This window comes from Diadema antillarum, unplaced genomic scaffold (assembly GCF_040938485.1).
Source record: "Diadema antillarum isolate AM-2024a unplaced genomic scaffold, OU_Dant_1.0 seq00000384_RagTag, whole genome shotgun sequence".
Lineage (NCBI taxonomy): Eukaryota > Metazoa > Echinodermata > Echinoidea > Diadematoida > Diadematidae > Diadema > Diadema antillarum.
Genome location: NW_027271382.1, coordinates 492,388 through 515,209, shown reverse-complemented (window position 1 = coordinate 515,209; position 22,822 = coordinate 492,388). Strand labels below are relative to the sequence as shown.

The following is a 22,822-nucleotide window of genomic DNA, read 5'->3' as shown; positions in this document are numbered from 1 at the left end:
ATGGCATCAGCATTATGTATTGATTAATTTTGTCAAAGCCACAAGGTTATGAACAACGAAGATACATTGTAATGTGAGAGGTGATTAACTAATAATCAATTAATCAATAATTTTTAGTCGGCTAATATTAATTCCTTATACATGTATAAGTTTTATGTTCACACAGAAGACAATGGGAGAAGTTGGCCAGTCTGATACATAATATGCTTTGAAAACAACATTTAAGTAAATGGTTACAACCAAATAATTAAGGTGTATCAAAATTCAATTGCACTTTGTTTTTAATGCAAAACAATGAAGTCGACAATGAAAAATCGTTCCAATCATTTTTACTAAACCTGTATTAGTTTCATTTAGAAAATGAATTTCAATTACTGATAATTATGACTGCAAGGTAAAGCCCTTATTGCTGAATGTCATGATAAAACGAGACGAGAAATAGAAACAAAATTGTTCAAAATTGGATAAATCATACATACTACGATATATTCCGAAGTAAATAATGCTATATCATATCATATCATATGATATCATATTATATTATATTATATTATATTATATTATATTATATTATATTATATATATATATTACATGTATATTAACACACACACACACACATATATATATATATATATATATATTTTTATATATGTATATATATATCATATACATACATAAGAGAGGGAGTGGACTGGAAAAAAAGAAACTCATTGTTGTGTTTTTATCTCCTTGGCGACTTTTCAAAGAATTATCAAGAAAAGTAAAGTTTTTTTAATCACTATCCTATGTATACGTGATATTTTTGCTTAAAAACAGCAAACAACAAATGCACATCCATGAGTTGAAATGAAATGACAATAATTATTTAGTTTCGTGCTATTGATTATGGTAATGGTTAAATATCAGACCACTTCAAAGTGTCTGACTTGAAAATTTGCGTGTATAGGAATATTGTGATTTTTTTTTGGCAAAAGTCCTCAAATTATGTTACTTCACACAAGGTTAAAAAGCGATGAAGATTTCTCTCCAAAGCTTTAATTAACATAATATCCTCGGAAGTCACTAAAAAGCTAACCCTTGCACTATAAAGGAACTCAGAGAAAAACCTAATCGATAATTCCCTGATATAATCATAATAATGCTATTAATACAAATTATGATTATGTATTACGAAATGCGTATGTGTATACGTATTACTCCAATATTATATTCGTTATTTACATGGCAATGTTTGCACCTAAGTTCAGTGTATGGCACGGCACTATGAATTCATTTTGAATCGGAGATGTGACTGAATACATAAGACAGAAAGACCTGCATAAGCTTAGATTGCTCTCTGTTGTCTTTTTCTGGTAGTTCAACTACGCTAAGTATTACCACCCTATACTGGTGCAAGTGCTATAGACATACAGCATAGCCCGTCTGCCATAATGTTATCTATTATTATACATATTTAGATATTATGTTGTTGTCATAGTCCAAGTTTTTCTGTTTATTTGTTACAAGGAACGTGGGTATAGATACAATCTTGGATATAGATACAATCTTTCGGAAAATATCATTGCATTATATCGTATGACAGTTTCTCGAGTAAATGCTGGCACCTTGATTCTATATTCTTCCTTGTCTGAGCGGGTAGTGTCCTCTGCCAGGCACTTAAAACCTCTGTAGAATTTCTCGTTCGTGAGAACGGATCGTTTTCCCTTTCAGCAGTGCGTGTGTTCCTGTCGATCCACATGACAACGTCCGCATGCAGAGGCAGTCCGAGCTTCCGGTAGATGCGTCTAGCTTCGTCTACTGGGTTACTGGCGACATCCTCAAAGCGAACCATGACGTATTTGCCACGCAACCATGAGGGCGGGCTGTCGTTGTACCTGATATTTCGCTCCATGTGTTGACACAGATCCAGAATCTCGTCCGCGCCTCTCCCTCTGCGCCGGATGAGATCGGAGTTGACTTCGGCGAGCCTCCGTCGCGAGTCCATGACGGCACGGGGATCGCGTAAGAGATGAAGGATCTTCACATTTAGGCCTGGATCTTCCAAGAAGGGTCGCAGCTCCTCGATATCCATGACTCTGATGGTCTTCAGGACAGTGACGGGATGATCAGCACAAAACAGGGAAAGAGCTCGCCCCGCTCTCTCTCCAAGAGGCTTACCTAAGAGCTGACAGTGTGCGCTCGGAACACTCGTGCCGTTAACATATTTGCAGGGGTCTATTTTATGTTTATTCAAGATGGACAACCATTCGCCGGGGGCTGGGTATGTGGTGGAGTAGTTGCATCTCAGCGTGTGATTCCAGATGCTGAATGAGAGCTCTGTGATTGGTATTGATTTCGGCAGGCGATGGGCGAGAGCGTCAAATGTTATACGATGCAAGGGCTCAAACATATAAAAAATATTTGGATTTGAATTGAACAACTCCCCAACGAAAGAGGACCCCGATCTCTTTGTTGTTACTATGACAATCTGAAGTCGTTGGAAAGGCATATTGCGGTCATCATCCACTTTCTTCAAGGGGTGCTGTTTCTTTGTCACTGGAACATTGGCGGCAAGGTCTCTTTCGTTATCTCGTATCATGTCGCTTTCGTCACGTTGAGTAACATCCCCGGGGTTGTCGGGTTTACCTTCAAAATGCAATGCATGACGATTTTTCGGTTGTTCTGTTGTTGGGGAAAGCTGCTCGTTTGTAATGGATGCATTATTCGGAATGTTCGACCAGATGGGCTCGTCGGATTGTGGGATTGCTGGAACAGTGACAATGACAGATCTGGCCATTCCCATTTGATGAGAGGACACTACATAACTCTTGATGAGTTCATGGTTGCCTGCTAGATTAAACAGGAAGTAAAGGAGAAGAGTGAATGGTATACGATGGACAGTCTTTTGAATAGCGCGCTTTCAATATGACACAAATTAATGCGTTTTACATACGGAAATTGCCGCGATTACCAACTATAAAAGAACATCTAATAACTTCGTAGGATTTTTGTTGTCAATTCATCCTTCAGGATGGTGACGAGTGGGGTTTCGTTTGAACCATATTTCATTTTCTGGATCAACGGACCTTTGGAATAACGAACAGCCCCAATGTATCTGAGCACACAAACACAACGTTTGGATGTATAGGCTAGGATTGTGTTTTATCTGTAGATAAAACACATTCATATATTATACATTAAAACGTTGAGCTTGTGCTACACTGCTCATTTTGTTACACAAGAGAGATAACGTTATGGGCAAATTCGTACTGGTTAAGCAATTACACTACTACTACGAACGTCTTTACAACTTCTTCTGTCATTATAACTTTAAAACAGTCGAAAATGATAACGAAGTATATCATTACCATAAAAAAGTAAGAATTCTAGTTTTAGTATGATTTTCGTCGAGTTCGTCGTTTCTTCCAACATAAACGGTTTACAGTCTTTTCAAAACGGAAATTATGAATTTCATTGCAGCCTGTATCAATACAGAGGTAGTTTACATGTCTCAATATTAAACAGCTCCACGACACACACACACACAAAATAAACAAGCAAACAACAAACAAACAAAAACTGAGTTTTCTCCGATGCTTATGCCAGCTTGTGTACATCAAAACACTTATTAATCAAAACACTTATTAATTGATGTACAGAATAGAGGACATCGCTTGTCTTTCCTGCTTTAAGTTTCTGGTCTCTGTAAGAAAGAAAACTGTGTAGGCTGCTGGTATGTGTAGTAGAAAAAGATGAAGAGACGTATAATTCATCAATAGAAAAATTCATAGGAAACTCACGCAATATGGATCTGGCTGCAAAGAACATGGAACACATGGTGACGGTCATAAGCAGAAAGAGGCACTTGGCCAGCCGCTCCCCGTGGCTATTCATCTTCACACCGCACGTCCCCTCTCACACGTTCCGTATAAAGTCGCTCAAATCATAATCAACATCATGTGCACAACGTTTTGTGTTGCCTAAGTTTATAAGAGTTGGACAAGGGAAAGACAAAACATAATAGTCAATCCTGATTAATAAGTATAAAGCTCATGAAATATTATGATATGATGAAAAGATATTATTTTGTATATCAAATTTATATGTATATATATATATATATATATATGCTATCAAATCTGAAGAAAGGCATCAATGTCGAATACTTACTCAGAAAAAAAAAACGCCTTGCCCTCCTTTGTTATTACATCAACATATTTTCATTTTTCTAGCAGAATGGAAGGGCACTTGTCTTATCTCTTTCAGAAAACAGGGGGAATCATATCTCCCTCAACCTTTGCAAGTGTCAAGAGGAAAGAATATGTGTACTTTTCACATTTTTAAAAAAAAAATATCTTTATATTTAGTCGTACTATACAGCCATGGAGTTGTCCATTCGTGAATTGTTGTCTTCTCATCCAGTGATGGCGGCACCGAAACTTGAAAGAAAAAAATCATATCTTTTAAACTGATTGTCCGATTGGCCTCAAACTTCACTGATGTGTTTCTACAAAATATTCATACATTTACCAAATTCATTTTATATACAATAATGACATTATTCCACGTTTTCATCGAAGAATGATCTGTTTGTAATGAAGAAATTTGCAACTCAAAATAATCATAAGAAGATGAAGATCGTCACCTCTCAACTGTCATATTGCTTTGTATAAGAAAATATTACCTCCAAAACGTGTATATATATATATATATATATATATATATATATATATATGTATTTACGTAATGTGTTTGTGTGAATTGTTGTTGGTAATTTGACTGCCTTGAGAAAACACCATCGTGAAATTGGAAAATTTCCATCATGTTGTGCGATACTATATGACCGATTATGATGCACTAGTTCCACCCATTCTGCTTGTCTGATGCCATTCTTTCAAAGCTGGCTTGGACATGGAGTGCAATGAGACTTTAAAGAAAAAAAAATCCGGACCAGTAAAAAGTTAGTCTGAAAAGAATGAGTATGAAAATGTTCTAAGAAAAATATAGAAAAAATAATTGATCAAAATTACATGAAAATAAAAGAAGTTATGAATCTGTGATTTTTACGCTAATGTTTACGAATTGGTTCTTGATCAGTCGATATGAATATTGAAACAGTGAATTGATGACGTCAGCCCCTCACAACTTGCCATGTATACAGTGTTTACATGAAATGTTGAAATTTCCTTTTGTTTTTGTTCAAACGCAATTATGCCCCAGTCTCAAATGCTGATACATCTGATTGACCATTATTTCAAATTTATTCAATTATAAAAAACATTACATTTTACACTTTGATAACAGAAAAATTCAATTTTCGGCCTTTTTTTTTTGGGGGGGGGGGGATAAACGCTAAATGGAAAATTGTGAGATGATTACATCATCAGCTCACTCATTTACATATTCATATACCAACCGTTCGAGAACTGTTTCGCACAAAAAAAAAAAAAAAAAAAATAGCCCACCTTTGAAATGTCATAATTTCCTTATTTTTAATCCGATTTTGACTAAATATTCACCGTTGTGCTTGTGTCACAAATGTATCACTAGTAGTTATGTACATGTATGATGTACTGCATGCATGGTTGTTTTAATGTGTATGTACACAGGTTGACCAGATTAATGGAGAACATTCTATGTGGTATAGATATAGTACATACAGGCTGACCAGATAAGTGGAGAATTTTCTAGGTGGTATACAATGTAGCTATACAGTACATGCATGTAACAGGAAATACATTATAGCTCACTCAATCTAGAATGATTTCACCCATTCCAGAAAGTTCTGGGAAGTGCTTACATGTTTGGCTGAGTGAGGCACTGTCCCTGTAGCCCAATGTGATTGGTAGTTATTCTTGGTAATGATGTTTTGTACATAGTTAGGCAGTGAGTCATCCAGGTTTCCTGGAACTTGGACTGGCTAGTAGGTTGGAGAGAATTATAGAATGTGCTAGAAGGGGGTGAATGGATAGTATATAAGCCAGAGAAATTTTCCAGTAGGCAGAGTACCCAACACCTCTGCTCTGAGAGTTACGTCACTTCTGGCTCTGAAGCGACTTGTTATAGTCAGTCCTGTGTTACCTGCTGACCTGTTATGTTTGTGGAGATAAGGTCTGGGAGACATTTTGCCTGCAGAGAATTAATGTGCCTTCATTGGAGAGAGACTCCATTTTAATGTCAATGGACATTGCTACGGCAAAGCTGTGACGGGCTGGATTCCTAGCTGGACAATATAAAGTGAATCATTATTCAACGCATCAACGGGACGTGGTCGTCACAACGTTTGGACTCTGCACGTTTCGCCGTGGACATAATCGTGGATTTTACCCCGAATCTATACCGTGGACTATCGTAACCTGCGCCTCTGGAGTTACGTCGGAGGAATCATTCGTTTGTGCATCGAGCATCGTATTTGGGACATTTCCAGGGATATTGCGTGTAATGTGTACGTAAGTGATTCCATTACTGACTTATATTTGTTTCTCGTGATCATTGTACTGATGTGAAACCGATTACCAGTCTGTACCCACAATATCATTGTTAATAAACCGCCTGAACATCAGTTGATTGTTTCTTTTGTGCGATCATTCTCAGAGTGATTTTGGTCGTAACACTTGTCATATTTTACTCTTTCTTTTCAAACTAACTTTTATTTGGACCGGAATACCCCTTTTAAGAGACTTAAGAAATACACGACATTTTATTATATTTTTTTTGGTACTGTATACTGAGTAATGCACATTCAAGGTATAGCTGATTTGTAAGGAGTGTTGGATGGGTGAACTATGATATTTGAAGAAAGCAATCAAAACGCAGAGTTAGGAGTGTGGCGTTTATTGACTCAATTACACAAACGCAAACACGTCGACCTTAGATTGGGGTAAGTTATGGCAATTGTGAGAGGTTGTTTGAAGATTGATTGATGAACGTTCCGTATATCATTAAAAGACCTGTTCCCCTGACATGTTATAAAGTTCAGAGAACAATGATTGTCGACATAAGGGCATGTAGAGAGGAAATAACATTGTGTTTGCGTGTATACTTCTGAATTCCTTGATTACAAAAGATAATATGTTCTAGTGACTCACTGTCGCATTATGGCTTGACTATGATGATTTTTGTGGTAGCAGCTTTTTCAGTCATATAACCAATACAAGAAAAGCAATACAGACACGAAACACTTTGCTTTCAGAAGACTTAAAAGTATCCTATAGTATTACTAGTATGCTAGTTTTTGTGTTTCTATAAAACGCTTTAATAACTCCCTTTTATCCACCAAGCAGATGTTTCCCACACTTTTGAAATTTTCTTCACTTTTCAATGCGTTCGACACGATTGAGCAAATTTATTTTGATCTATAAATTATGACACTGTGAAATATGTGGGGGAGCTTTAGAGTGGTTTCGAGATTCAAACAGAAAACTATTTGTGACCATAAATCGCCGTAATTCTCAATTGAAATTAATTCCATGTGGCGTCCCACAGGGCTCTACTATTGTATTTTCAATGATCACCTTCCTTACTCTCTGCGGACTTTTTTTTCTTTACATGCATTGCAAATGACTTCAATCTGTACTTCACACAGTAATCCTATAACTTTAATGCTCTCATTGACGCATTAAAGAATTTCAACTTTTGATGTCTTGAACATTAATAATCACTCAATATAGATAAGACCCCCTGTATATGCTTTTAGTAACAGTCTATATAATGCCTTATCACGTCAAGATTTATGATATCGAATTAAATCAAGTTGATTGTACAACATTTTTAAAACTTCTCATTGATAGTGATTTATGCTGGAAATCCCACGTTACTTATCCGTTATTATTCTTTGTAGGAATACTGGTACCCTCGATAAACTCATATATGTTTCTCCTAGCCAAAGCTAGTCTGCTTAATGTTTATTCTACTTTGATAATTCCGTATCTTATACGACATTATTGTCTTGTGAAATGCAACTAGAAACTTGAATAAAAAATAAAAAAACTGCGCCAGAAGAGATACTAACCGCGCAAGATATTTGTCTATAAAATACCAAAAATATATTATATACTTTAAACATAAAATACAGTTGTACTGAAAACAACAAATTTGTTTAGCTATCACGTCAGCATACTAAATGCACCAATTTTGCGCAAAGGAGCTACCCGATGTCCTTACTGCTATCCTATGCGCCAAAGTAACGCACCTCTCCTTCCACTTGCTCGAGAAATCTTTGCACCTCCCCCCTGAAAATCAATCAAACAAACAAACAAACAAACAAACAAACAAACAAATAGACAAAAATAGAAACGATAATGCAAATATAGGGTTCAGATACTGGAATTATCTCTCCCTTCAAATAACAAGCTGCTAATTCTTACATTCCTTTCGTTAATCTTGAAATTAAAAGGTTTATCCCGAATGGCTCTCTAAAACTGATATCAAATTAGAAGACACCGAGTAAATTTGCAAGTTCTTCTGCAATATATTGCCGCATATCATTGTCCGATACATGGTTACAGTTCATTATTCCGAATGTTCTTTATTACAAAGGCCTTTTTCACACTCTGGTTGCGCAATCTGGGCCTTGCCGTCGCCCTCTCAGAATTCATCGTGATATTACTAGCTATCATCTGATTATAATTTATGTATAGTTGGCCTATATTCTTTTGTTTGTTTGTTTTTACTCTTTACAAAGTACAATAATTTGTGCGCATATCATTTTCAATGTAACTTGGTATGAGAAATCTGTAATTATATTTGATTGAATATCCGTGTATATATAGGGGGATTTTAATCAGGTATTTACAATATTTTGTGTAGTATTATCTCCAGAAGGAAAATAAAATTAACTGTTAGGCCTTTATATGAAATGCGAACTATATAATTATGTTCATCATCATCATCATCATCATCATCAAAATAACGGATGTCGAATTTCAAATCTGTCGTAAAATCAGACGTCCTCCGCTCTCTTTCACGTTCAAGTACATACTTTTATATTCTGTAGGTCTAAGATCTATGTCAGATCCAAATCTTGTGAAATCGATACAATTACAACTTTGCCGGCATAATACGTGCCACAACGTCACAATATGATTATATTGACCGAATCAATCAAAAAACAAAATAATTAACATACATAGATACACATTGACACACACATACCTGTAAACGCAGGATGTCACTTACTTGTAGATGTGTTGGAAGCAGAACTGACGCGAGGCTTGCCTAGAAGAGATCGATTCTTCAGCGTCTATTATTGTGTTGTATGTGGAGTAATATGCGTGTGCAATGATTGTGGGAGAGCGGATTATTGCCCTTGAAAACCTGTCATTGTGCGGTGCGCCTAAAACCATCCTTACTTGTTTGCCGAGATCACGTGCCCGCTTCGTCATCCAAATATTGAATGATGCATTATACCAAAGAGGGGATGAAGTTAAGTATTTTCATTCCACCCGCAGAACTTTTAAATAATGTACACAATACGTCGATTTCTTCCGCAGCGTCCTATACATGATGCTGCCACCTTATAGAGCTGAACAGCACAGACGACATCTTTTTTTTTTGCGCTTCTTTTTTTTCCTATATAAGAAATGACATGTTTTGGTGGACGGATTGGGCCACCAAAAATATGTGTGAGTATAATAATAATAATAATAATAATAATAATAATAATGATAATAATAATAATGATAATGAGAATAATGAGAATAATGATAATAATTTGCCACTGCTCTAAATGTATATGGACACGTTGTTCTTAAAATGATGTTTTTCTCATTCAGAATAGGAGGAAATAAATCGCGGCTCAAAGCTTGATAACTAGAAGCATTTTAGATTATCGCAGCAATGGTTGCCAGACCCCCGCTTCATGGCCAAACTCTATATTCTGTGGCCAAATTATCTTTTTTTTCCTCTCACGACCAAAAGTTACCTATCCAATAGTGCCATAAACAACACTGTGTAAGATCATTTCTATACTATAATTATGTTATAATCATTTCATGAATTTGTGGTGTCATGGAAAATAATGCTTATTGAATATGTTAGACTCGGTGAACTTTGTCACAGTGCGTGGCATTTGAAGCCCTCTCATACCTACAGATTTTCACACAAATATCATGGTTTATGATTATTTTGATGTTTTATTCAATTATTTCATTTTGAAATACCTTTCTTTCTTACTTCTTACTTCATAGTAAGTGGTATACATTTGACGAACTTTATAATGTCTGTCAATTTTCGCATGATTATCATAATTATAGTTTATTTCATCATTAATTTGATATTTTATTAAATGATTATGATTTCTTTTTATGCTTATGTCTATTTCATTAATGTTTTTAATTTTTTCGGGCCACCAATAATGGAATCTTATGATTTTCGTTAGAGCTGAGACTTGCACAGGATATAATGTATATATGGTAATTACAATAGCCTTTATAACAACATCGACTGCTACTACGCTTGCTGTCTATAAAGATCCTATATAAGCGCGTATCAACAACATCACCAATAACAACATCGAATACAACCGGCAGTACACTATAGAACACTACTGTACACTATTGTATCGTTCAAATTCAGGAACATAATATATATGGGAGGTCGTTGGGAGACGCGTGAGAGCATCATCTCCTTCAGAATGTATATGAATCGTGATCAAAATCATGGCATATTGCGTAAGTCTGTGCAGATTTCATAACTTTATTATATTTTAAACCACGCCGGAGTAGATGTCCTTTTCAATATTTCACAAATGCCCTTCGCAGTCAACCTCAGCATGTACATTGTTTTTCATCTTAAAATTCAAGGGTTTTTGAGCCTTTCAACAAGACACGATTTTATTACCACGAAAAAACAAAACATAAAAGACAAAAGACATCCAGGGTGTATATATTGATTCTCGTCATAACGAGCCTCCTGGAGGCATTTCATGAAGCAGTTTGTCAGATATATTTTCATCTGACAAACTGAAATCATCACCATCTGATGGGCTGAGAGCAATTTTGACAGACAAATTTGTCGGACAAAACGCTTCATGAAATGCCCCCCCCCCCCCCACCCGTGATCTTCAGGACAGAGTGGCAGAAGGATGGGCCACCCCTTTGTAGGATTATAACAACGGTAAATTTCATTGGATCGTATCAAAGTAGCATTAAATCAGACAAACAATGGTTCTTCATCGAACGTAGCAGGGCTGCTATATTCCTCTGTAACTTGCATAAAGACCATTAATTTTCATATTTACGGAGACCAATGAATCAGTATTTGTACGGTCATTTGATTTTTTAAAAATCGATTCCAGCTGGCAATGGTTCTATTGACATAAATAGTACACAGTATCACTTGAACTAATACAATATGTTCCACCGTAATTGAAATTAAAGATCAAAATTAATGAGGGAAAAATATACATGCCTGGTACATTATAGCCTGACACAATATTGGAATCTTCCTCACGTACATGCATTTCGTCAGTATACATATCTCTACCTCTTGTCGAAAACCTTTGCAAGCATATACACCAATATGTATAGATAAAATTGAGCCGACAGACGGTGAAACACGACGAATCACAGAAAATAATCAATTACGTGACAAACAATTAAAAAAAGCGAAGGTAAAAACCCAATCACTAGAGAATATAGCACAAAATATGATGTACAAAATAGTCAAATCTTTGCAAATCTCTATACATATTATACAGATTATCTGGGGGCACAAAAAGCAACGAACTTGTACGCATAATGCCACGTTGAATTTCATGGTCATGACATGACATGGTAAGAGACCCATATATCTTTGTGTGATTGCGTGATACGACCTTGTAGAAGATAAGCCCTCAGTTGGATTTAAACAGCCTTACCAACGATTCACTGCGAAACCTACAAGCAGTTTTCACTGAATCTGAAGGGTTCTTCGTTTAAAAATGCAACTCTATTCATCAGACAGACAAAATAGTAATGGTTTCATTAATTCCTCGTCTATATTCAGTTTCTGGTATATTGAAAGAGGACTTGACTTGCATCACCTTCATCATAATAATCATGTCAGTAACAAGGAGAAGGAATGTTTATGGTTTGTTTATTCTTTTTTTTTTTTGAAGTATAATTGTGGCATTCTCTTTGCTCTACCTTTAGGCATATATCATTGCACTACTGATGTGACATCACCAATTGTGGTGTTCTTTTGCTCCACTATCCAGATACTGTAATTTTCTATATTCGCTGTATCGACATAAGTATATTGGATTTAAGTTTCCCTTTAGTGCAACAGGAAGAAAAAAGTGTGATGAATATACTGCAAAGGCTACAACATTAGACTCACATGTAAATTTCGTCCTGTCGAGCCCTATCAAGAACACATCATGAAATATTATTTTCTTAATTAGAAGCTTTAAAGATAAGCTCTCAATAATAGTCTTCTAATATAACATGACATGACCTTGTGAACTGCAAGGATGTACTTATGTCAGTTAAATCTGCAATATAATATTATGACACATCTTAGTCAATTGAAAAAAATACAAAGAACAACAAATATGTGGCAATGTTCCAAACAGTAGACAGACTTCCGGCCAATCGATGGGATGCACTTTTTTTTAAACCCAGAGGAACGCTCCAATTTTGGGCGATCCCATACACCAAGGTGATACACGAAAAGCATCAACATAAGCAACATTTAATGACTGCTGTACAGATATGAATGCCACTCGAGAGAAATACACCTGTTTGCACGAAGTCAAATACATTTCAGGTTCATTTTTCCTCCACTCTCTCTCCCCTTCTTTCCCTCTCTCTCTCTCTCTCTTTCTCTCTCTCTCTCTACACACACACACACACACACACACACACACACACACACACAACGGAGACTGGTCTCGTCCTTATGTCCTCCTCCTAGACTTTACACGGGTCGTTTTCTTCGCACTGAGCAGTCATCACAGCCGTTCATCACGACAATGAGGAACAGCAACTCGTCCGTCGTCCGTCGTCGCCCTCCTCCTCCTCCTCGAAGGTGCTGCCACCCGCTACCTCAGCCTTCTCTCGCAGCATCTGAAGGTGAGCCGGGAAGGCGGTGATGTCGGCTGACTGACGTCGACTGGTGTCGTAGTCCTTGATCGTCATCCCCGACGCACTCGTGCTCTTCGCGAGTGAAATGAGAGCCAGGGCCACCCGTAGAAAGGCCTCCGACACGCCTACGTCAGAGAACCAGATAAGGAATGCCAGCGGATGCTGATATAACTTCAGTGGGTCGGGAGCTATATAGTGCTCACACGGGTAAATAATTCCCCATAGAGACGTGTGTTAAATTCAAAATTCAAAAAAATTCTCTAAAATAGCTGGTAGAAATGAGGTGTTTAATCTTCTCTAACCTGGATAAGTGAGCTATACCCTGTCATCCGTCAAATTTCCAAGGCGGGTTCTTCAGCTCAAACTCTGTCCAAGGGTCCGCAAAGCCAGACTACGAGTTCTTTTCACTAAAAAAAAAAAATCACTTATTTTCTGTATATGCACCCAATGATCAATACAGTCCCTTCAAAATTCCACGAGAAAAGCTTTCATCTTCAAACCAAAATGCAGTTTGTAGAGGAATTCATACTCAATATCTGCAGCTATTCAGTTTTATGCCAAACTGCATAATTGATTTTTAATTATTTTTTTCGTTATTTATTTTGATATCTTTGGTACGAATTTGTGAAGGGGTCTGGGACATTCCATTTTTACAGGTGTGAGCCCTATATGACTGACTGTAAACAGTAAATTCTTGGCATCATATTAAAAAGGCTGCAAACTATTTTTTTCTAATATAATACCCTTTTTTTCTTTCTTTTTTTGTCCCCCTTTTTTAAAGTATTATTATGGACTACTGTGATTTCTGATCGTATCTATTTTTGTTATGCAACTGTTATGAAAATCAATAAAGACATAAATGAAAAGATTAAGAAAATAATAGTACGTTTTTTCATCTATGCGTTTGTCAGTATCTTCCATGGTATGTCATTTAAATCATGTATATAGGACAAAGGAATGCTGCGTACTTGACAATCTGCTCCTCCTTCGGCCTAACAGTTGAGACTCTCGATCGGTGAACATCTTCACAGTGGTATTTTTTTCTTTCCTTCAACGGAGCGTTTGTTCACAGTCAGAAATTTTTACTGAACATAACTGGGACTATACGGATTCATGTTGTATTTGTGCTAAGTATTTGCAAATAAATATTTCATATGATTTTTCTTTGAGTGGTTCACAATTTACAAGCTTGCTTTTAAGTGGGCTTCTCAATTCTTTTTTTTTTCTCAACTGAAGCATAACTTTGTTGGGTTTTTTTTTTTTGCCAGTATGCATGCATATATTTTTATCTGTATCATTTATCCTTTGCAAAGTCGAATGTATACGTTTATGTGATAATTGCTGATTCATTCTGTGTTATGTTTTGTTGGAAAAAGAAGAATGAAAAATAAATGAAATGACATGCTAAGTGATAATATGGATATCAATACCTTCATCTTTCAGCGCCGAGGTCTCGAAGAAGAGTGCGCCAATGCTGGCGGCGTACTGCAGGCCTTCCTCGGCCGATACCTGCCTGTTGTCAGCCAGGTCACATTTGTTGCCAAGGACGCAAATCACTGATACAGATGGAAGGGGAAATCGAAAATAATGGTGACATAATGCATGTTTTGGCCATTACTTTGAAGTCATATGGTACTGCGATCGCACCTGATAATATTTGCAATCACCGTGACTCCACGGATATGCAGCACGCAATCAGCTGTAGATAATACAGACCTTTCTTTGGCAACTAAAAGATAATCGCTTATTGCAACGCCCTACGGGTTGTAAACCTTTTACCCAATGGGAAAACATTCATGTGATATGTATTTCATATTTTCAATTATTTTTGTTTAATATGTCTTTATTCATCAGTCACTTTATCTGAAAACGCTCATAGTATCCTGTGAAATGTTTTGCCAGATTTTCACAAGACATTCAAGGATCGTTTTTATTTTGTGAAAAGTAGGAAACGTTCATGATGCACTCTCGTATACAAAATATGAAACCCACGCTTTCTCTAATTTGCCAACAGAAGCCTTATAGTCGACTTTGCTGGTCAACTCATAAGTTAATTCAGTTTTGATAATTACCTATAGGCCCGTCGATATTCTTTTCAAGCTCTGGAAAAGGGGAAAAAGGACAATGATAAATGGTTATCATCCATTTAACGTTTGCACAGTGTATGATTGAGCTATGCAAACCTACTCGAGGGCAGTTCAACAGGATGCTGCTTGCGTAAGCCTTTATTACTTTTTTTTTCCCTATTAGATCTCATGAGAACATTCTAAGAGATATTGAAAATAAAGGGCGTCAAACTCACTGCATTTATCAATGCGACCCACGTTAATTTCGCCGGAACTGACAATATTATGTGTACAGTATAATGTTTTTAACTCATTGCCTTTTCACTCTAAAGAAATCTTTTAGTGGATTTAAGATTACAGGTTAAAAGTAATATGTTGGAACTCTATATGACTTACGTTGTCTTTATCACGCTACAATTTCCGCCATTCTCCACTATAAAGTCATTGATTCTACACACCACTTCTCATTGAGACGTGAAGGGGAAACCCCAAAACAACACTACGCGAAACTATACTAAACAGTCATGATATACAAGCGCCAAAATTTTTTAGCGTCACCAGTACTCAGCAGGGAGTACATGTATCGTATTCTTTAAGCTAAGCTTAGAATCACTAGGTATCATAATCAAAGAGAGGGGTTGAAAGAGAAAAAAATGGTCAAATTCGTCTTCGTCTCCTTTACACTTTCTACTGACCAAATTTATCTGGAATATTAAAGTTTTGAGAATTCTGGACTGCATTGATCCTTCTGACCTTCGGACCACAGTTTCATGTTCTCGAAAGTGCGGGAATCCGTGATGTCGTAGACGAGAAAGGCCGCGTTCGACTTGCGATAGTACATGGGTGCCATTGAGCGGAACCTCTCTTGGCCGGCCGTGTCCCACAGCTGTAGCTTGACCCTGTGGTTGTCTACGTTCCTGATGATGAAACGAGGGTCAAAGATAAGACTTAGTATACAAATGATACACATTATAGTGAGGGCATAAGTAAGAAATACCCACGCAAAGTAGTTTTGGAACAGTCTACCAATCGAGGGTGTTTGGACTGTTTCAAAGGCATCGAGTGTAGAAACTTACTATGACATAATGCCAAAGCGACAAAATGACAAAACGAAACGAACAAAACGACGTTCATTATTTGCTCTATAAAATGATAAACAGATCCTCAGTGTTTTTATAAATCACCCTCATCGCGAGAAAATAAAAAGATGGAATCTCGCCCGTTATCGCGAAGTGAAAGTTCTAATGACCGGTCACACGTCAAAGTACTTGTCACGCAAAATAAATGCCTACACGGTTACGTGTTACCTCTCAACCAATCACTTGATTAGGATCTTCTTCATTATTATGGATATGAATTAAATAATGATCTCGTACATCGCTGCCACATTGCTTCAAAAACAAAATGAGTAACGAATGATAATCCAAGAGTTCTAAGGTAAAAACATGCCCGTGACATAAGGGCCTGCTGAAAATATATGCAACAATACGAAATATCACCATGATGATAAAAAGGGTAAGGACATCACGAATGATGATGATTTATGACAACACTTATGTAACAATATCAAATTCATGAAACATTATTATCAATAGTTGTTCCCATTCGATGAAGAAAGGGGATGAAAAGGGAAATATTAATACAGTGTAGAGTGCATTAAAATGCTGACAACTATCATAAAATCCACATTATGATGCCTTATCGTTAGAAGAAAAAAAAAACTAATCATAATATTATTATCTATTTTTAAACATCGATAAGTCTGTTTAGGGTTAAACTCATGACCAAATTAAAAATTACCGCATATACTCTAGTCCTTTTGCATCAAATAAATTTATATGGCCTTTGAAGCGACGCATTCAAAATGATCATAGTGGCAGCTTGCAACGGATTTCAGTGAAATAAAGCTAGTCTTCCACTCATTCCTTTTCTCTACTTGTACATTTTGTTTGTTTGGTTTTCAGCTGCATTTCAAAACCTATATACAATCAATTTACTATCGGTCACAATAGCGCTAATGGGTATGGACAGAAAAAGATATATGATCATCATAAATATGATACTACTGTACCCTTTTTCTTACATTTTAAATGTAAAGAAGGATGCTCCAACGGTTGGGCTGACCTGCTTACTGAAGATTTTGCCCACATACCTCACCACAATACTCGTCTTCCCGACACCTTTTTGTGAAAAACAGAGAAAGGAAGCAAGTAAGTGTACAATCATTTGAAGAACGCATGCACAGAAACACATTATTATTATTATTATTATTATTATTAATAATAATAATAATAATATTATTATTATTATTATTATTATTATTATTACTATTATTATTATTATTATTATTATTATTATTATTATTATTATTATCATTTATTCGGCTTTCAATCACTTTATATCACACTACATTTTTCGAAATCAGAACATACACTGGAGTGGTAAGGGTGCAACAGGTTGGGCAGCCCGGTTCTGGAATGAGCCAACTAAATGACTTGGGCCCTCGGGCCATCCTCCCCTACCCACCTGGTGCATCCAAAACAGTCAGTTTACAATATAAAAGATACAGTAATATTTCATCAAGAGGCATGCATGAAAAAACAACACAAACAAAACAAAAACAAACAACTGTTTGTAAGTGTAAATTTAAGATATGTGTAACTACCAATCTTTCTTATTCCATTCAAATATCACATTATATACTCAAACACGAATATCATCAATATGTAGGCCCTACATTAGTATATCATACACATAAGTTTGCATATGCGTGTATGTACGTTTGTATCAATGTATGTATGATATCTGTATAGTCACTGATAGTTGCGTGGATATGGTTCATGATTACTTGCGTATACTTGTATTATGTCAGCATACGTATGAATAGGTTTGATATGCATGTGTTTATGTCTGCATTTTATAATGTACCACGTACTTTTAGGTGAAATGCATGTATTTCTTAATTTAGGCATAGTAAGGTGTACAGCGACTCAAGGTAGGCATCATTTGCAGGCAGATAAGTGAAGGAGTTTCTAAAAAAAAAGTCCCCGAGAAACTTCTTCACTGTGAATAGAAGGAATTTAACTCTCATATCTTTGATTTATGGATCTATGTTCTATTCAAAGGTTAAAGCTTGGTCGCCCATAAGCGAAGCCCGGTCGTCGCTACAGAAAAAGAAATTGAAAAAGAGAGAGAGAGAAAAAAACAACTTCTGACGATCAACGGTCCTGCCAACGGTCGGCAAAAATGGCCTCGATGCTGCAGTGAAAACCTCTACATTGACGTACACTGACAACCTCTTCCGAACAAAATGAACAATAAAAACAAGATCAAAAACGTTTTACAACCTCTGAGAACTAACTGCCGACCAGACATTGGCATATATACTGTTGTAAGGTCAGGGACTGTTCTTCGCTTGTAAATGACCAAGAGTACGGATGTCGATCAACAATAATAGTCTCCAAGGTAACTTATAAGCCCAGAGCAATTTTGCCGGTATTGGCCATAGAGGGGGTGCTTTCAGTTGTTAGGCGGTCTGTGCCGGCTTAAAATGGTTTATGCATTACAACGCGGGTAAACTATTCCATGCATTTTTTAGCAAACACTGGTCTGCAATAAAGTTTCTGCCAGTATCCAAATTTAGATAACATGATAAAACTGTCACGTGGAAATATGATAATGATTATTGCATAGAAATGCAAATAAGTTAACTGCGGCCGCAAGGACAGAAAAGACGTTAATGTACGACGACAAGAGTGAAAGTAAATTTAGCGAGTTAATTATTGAATGAAGCCTTTTTATGTACCGAGTTCAGGATCATCAAGTTCTCAGGGGTAAAATGTTTCCCTGTATCAATCCTGTATAACCTCGACATTCACAGCGCTTGAAATTTCATGACAGGCAATGGATTGTTTCTGCAATGCTATACATGTACATTTATCCTATTGTAATAAATGATTCTTTTCCGACAGCCTGTAGTAACGAACAATTTCATTCACCTGCTCCCTCCAATGAAGTTTCTAACGCAGTTGCTAGGTATGGCAGGCCTCCGCCAGTCTTTGTTGTTGTTAAGGACAACTTTGGTAAACAAAGCATGCATGGAATTTGAATACATTGTACGTAAACGGTCTTTTATCATTGATAATCGATGGACTGATTAGTTTTTAAGGGTTTCGTTCCTAGGCTTACCTTCTTTGCCAAGAATGACGACTTTTGCTTCTAATGCCTTCATGATTAACTGAACCAGTAGATGATGTATCAAACGCTACTTTTTGCAGGTGTTTTCCCCTCTGACCTTGGATCACCTTCGATGTAAATCGTTTGTAGCGCTCAAAAGTACTTGGAGATATTTTTAACCAATTCGCTGAAGAAAGAAAAAAATCCGCTGTTTGTACACGATTTGTTGACCATCAGCTTTGTGTTGACTTGCGGTAAACAAAGGTTGAGGTGAATCTATAAGGACGCCATCCTTCAGTATTCTGTTGAGTAAAGTTGGAGATTAATTAGGACACAGTTCAACGTGAATATCAATGGTAAAATTTCACACATCAGGACAAGCCTTTGTAGGTGTTCGAAATCATGTCATGCTCAGCTAGATCCCTAGACAACTTGCGTATATCATGATGAGATACAGTTCTGTCATGTCTGGCGCTTTCCTTTTTCATACGGCTTTTAAGACATTGTTGTACATAATAATTACGGCTACCACAACGGTTTACAACGTACTGACGTACTGCATTTCGACAGCACCCAGTCAGAAGTTCTCGTGGAAGTTGATATCATTTGTTCTTCTGATGCTATTTTGGTTATCATACGGCTTTTAGGATATTTGTCGTATACAGTCATGACAATCAGCTGATATACGGCCATGAAAACGGACTAATGCTTTTAGACGATATCCAGTCAATTCAAAGCACGACAAAAATTCTCCTGGAAGTTAACATTATTTGTTCGTCGATGTCAACGAGCTTTAGGCCTATACTCTGTAAGAAAAATAGGTTCAACCTTGCACATTTATACGTGTGTCACAGTTGTAGCGCCTTTAAAGGTGCAAAGTGGCAGATTTAAACATGCTCATTGGTCTCAGAGGTGCAAAGTTGCACCCGTAGAGGTGCTATAATTGTGTCACAAAAAAGTTCAAAACTGAACCTATTTTTCCTTAGAGTGTATGGTCACGACACTCTTCTGTCCGTAAGTTGAATTATTCAATTTTCATATATGTCATAAATATGATAAAGAAAGTGAAGAGATAAGCATGCATCATCCTCGCCAGGATATTTTTTTTTTTCATATACATACAATGCTGAAGAACTATGGCAACTCCTGAATAAACACTATCAAAATAGTAGGTTCGTCCTATTACTAAAGTTAGTCAAGTATCTACATTCTGAATGTTTCCTTAGTGTAATTAAATTTTCAACATTCGTTTGCATTCAGTCATTATCTCCAACTTAAAGGAAAGGAACATCGATTTCATTTACTTTATGCTAAAGAGATTTTATGACTTTTTGATTACAATCCCCGAAACACTTAGCGTATATATATGTATATATTTTTTTCGATTGGCATGCCTTTACGACCACACAGAATCTAAACACATAAACACTAACAAACACGTAACATTATCACCACAAAATGTTAATGAACACTTGTACGTTTTTTTATGGCAACTTCTTTTCCTGCAAATAAAAAACAAAGGAAATACGACTTCATTGCTGAGTTAAGGTTTATACTTGCAGTTTAAAGTTACATTTTCCGCGATGAATATTACGAAACGTTAATTCAATTTACAACTTGTTTGTGGTTTCAACAAACTTATGTTAAAACAGAAGCAGTCTTGTACATTCCGTATCACATCTTCATCAAAATTATGCCATGGGCAAGTCAGAACTCTTAATCGTGCGGCCTGTATACACCTTTATGTAATACCGGCTTTTGAAAGTATTGTATTGGAGCAATCAGAAGTAGTAGGTGACATTTTCCAATGTAGGACCTACTTAAAAACCCTTGCATAGGACCGTGGGATTTCTAGAGACCAAGTTATTCACGTTTTGATATAATGAATGACATCAAGAAGTCCGTAGTCATCAGTGATAGGTAACGCATGTAGAGTGACACATTGAGCAGGGTCGATGTAGAATCATCGTCCAATTTCTCTTTTGACGGCGATGTCTAAGATTCTTGAACAGTTGATATATTCTCGTGTAATTAAGTTCCTAAACGAATGCAATATTGTTTGTGAGTCTCAATTTGGATTTAGGAAAAAACACTCTACTACTCATGCTGTGCTTGCTTTTATCGATAAAGTAGCCCACGCTATTGACGACTCGTCACATACTGTTGGTATATTCCTGGACCTATCGATCACGGTATTTTGTTATACAGACTCTCGCACTATGGGATACGTGGAAAGGCCTTGGACTGGTTCAGGAGCTACCTAACTAACAGGAAACAGTTTGTAAATATCAACGGTTTCAGTTCCAACTTAAAAGCACTATCTTGTGGGGTCCCTCAAGGATCCCTTTTAGGCCCACTTTTGTTTATTCTTTATATAAATGATTTCAAAAATTCATCTAATGTTTTATCTTTTCTTCTTTTTGCCGATGATTCTAATATCTTTTTTTCCCATCGAAACCCAACAACCCTTTTAGATGTAGTGAACAGAGAATTAAAGTCGGTTCAAATGTGGATCCAAGCAAACAAGTTGTCTCTTAATATAAACAAAACTGTTTATATGTTATTTAGTAATTCTGTGATCCATTTGCCTGGCGATATAAAAATGAATAATGATTGTTTGATTCAAGTTGAATCGTTTAAATTTTTAGGTCTTCATATTGACCATGAATTAACATGGAAATATCATATAGATTATTTATCTAAAATGCTTTCGAGAAATACTGGGATTTTAAATAAGCTAAAACACTTTTTTCCAAAGTATATTTTGAAAAATGTATATTCAACGCTCATTTTACCCTACCTCTGTTACGGAATACTTGCCTGGGGAAACTGTGCCAAATTATACATTGATAAAATTTTCAAACTACAAAAAAGGGCTATTCGTTCAGTAAATCTAGCCGATTATTATTGTCACACGAATGATTTCTTCTTTGAAAACAGACTCCTTAAGGTTGCTGACTTGTTTTTATACAACTTAGGCACATTTATGTTTCAGTTATCAGCCAACGGCTTGCCTGACGTATTTACTCAATATGTTTCAGAAAAACTATGCCGTCCATGCTTACCCCACAAGACAAAGAGAATCATTTCACCTTCCACGTACCCGCACACTCCTTGCTCAAAAAACAATTGTTTTTACCGGACCTAAATTCTGGAATGATCTTCCCGCCGATTTAATCAATTGTTCTAGTATGTTTACATTTAAACAAAAATTGAAATTAATGTTGATAAATGAATATAATCAGTCTGATTAGAATATTTCGATATGTTATATGCGCAGTATCCTCGTTCAATGTATATTTCTGGTTTATGCTCCCGTTATATAATCACTGCATCCGTATTTGTATCAACATTTTGAACTCATTATGAAGTTGATTATAGATAATGTGCACGTATATACTTGTGTACCTATATGCCATATTTTCACTCAGTTCTTATTCTTTGGGTTCTTGTTTTTTGTTTTGTTTTTTCACTTTTTCTTTTTATTCTCTTATTTCTTTTTCCCTTTGTACTTTAATATTTTAGCTTTCATATCG

At 36.3% G+C, this 22,822-nt stretch overlaps 2 protein-coding genes across 6 annotated transcripts; both read right to left on the bottom strand.

Moving 5' to 3' along the window:
* Window positions 1–706: 706 nt before the first annotated feature.
* On the bottom strand, window positions 707–9,275 carry LOC139731740 (carbohydrate sulfotransferase 1-like). Of its 5 annotated transcripts, none has more exons than XM_071642621.1 (4): window positions 9,134–9,275; window positions 8,172–8,211; window positions 3,781–3,960; window positions 707–2,830 (listed from the first exon to the last, which is right to left on the bottom strand). In XM_071642621.1, the coding sequence occupies exons 3-4, from the start codon at window positions 3,872–3,874 to the stop codon at window positions 1,560–1,562; spliced, it is 1,365 nt and encodes a 454-aa protein (XP_071498722.1). In that variant the 5' UTR covers window positions 3,875–3,960; window positions 8,172–8,211; window positions 9,134–9,275; the 3' UTR covers window positions 707–1,559. The 5 variants fall into 5 exon arrangements, with proteins under 5 accessions (XP_071498722.1, XP_071498724.1, XP_071498721.1 ...); XM_071642623.1 differs by having other exon boundaries at window positions 9,158–9,275; XM_071642620.1 differs by lacking the exon at window positions 8,172–8,211.
* A 3,620-nt stretch (window positions 9,276–12,895) lies between these two features.
* Window positions 12,896–19,707, bottom strand: LOC139731738 (ras-related protein Rab-22A-like). Its single transcript, XM_071642619.1, has 6 exons — window positions 19,299–19,707; window positions 17,194–17,290; window positions 15,864–16,027; window positions 15,117–15,146; window positions 14,475–14,600; window positions 12,896–13,169 (listed from the first exon to the last, which is right to left on the bottom strand). Exons 1-6 carry the CDS (start codon window positions 19,339–19,341, stop codon window positions 12,925–12,927), a joined length of 705 nt encoding a protein of 234 aa, XP_071498720.1. The 5' UTR covers window positions 19,342–19,707; the 3' UTR covers window positions 12,896–12,924.
* Between the last annotated feature and the right edge of the window lie 3,115 nt (window positions 19,708–22,822).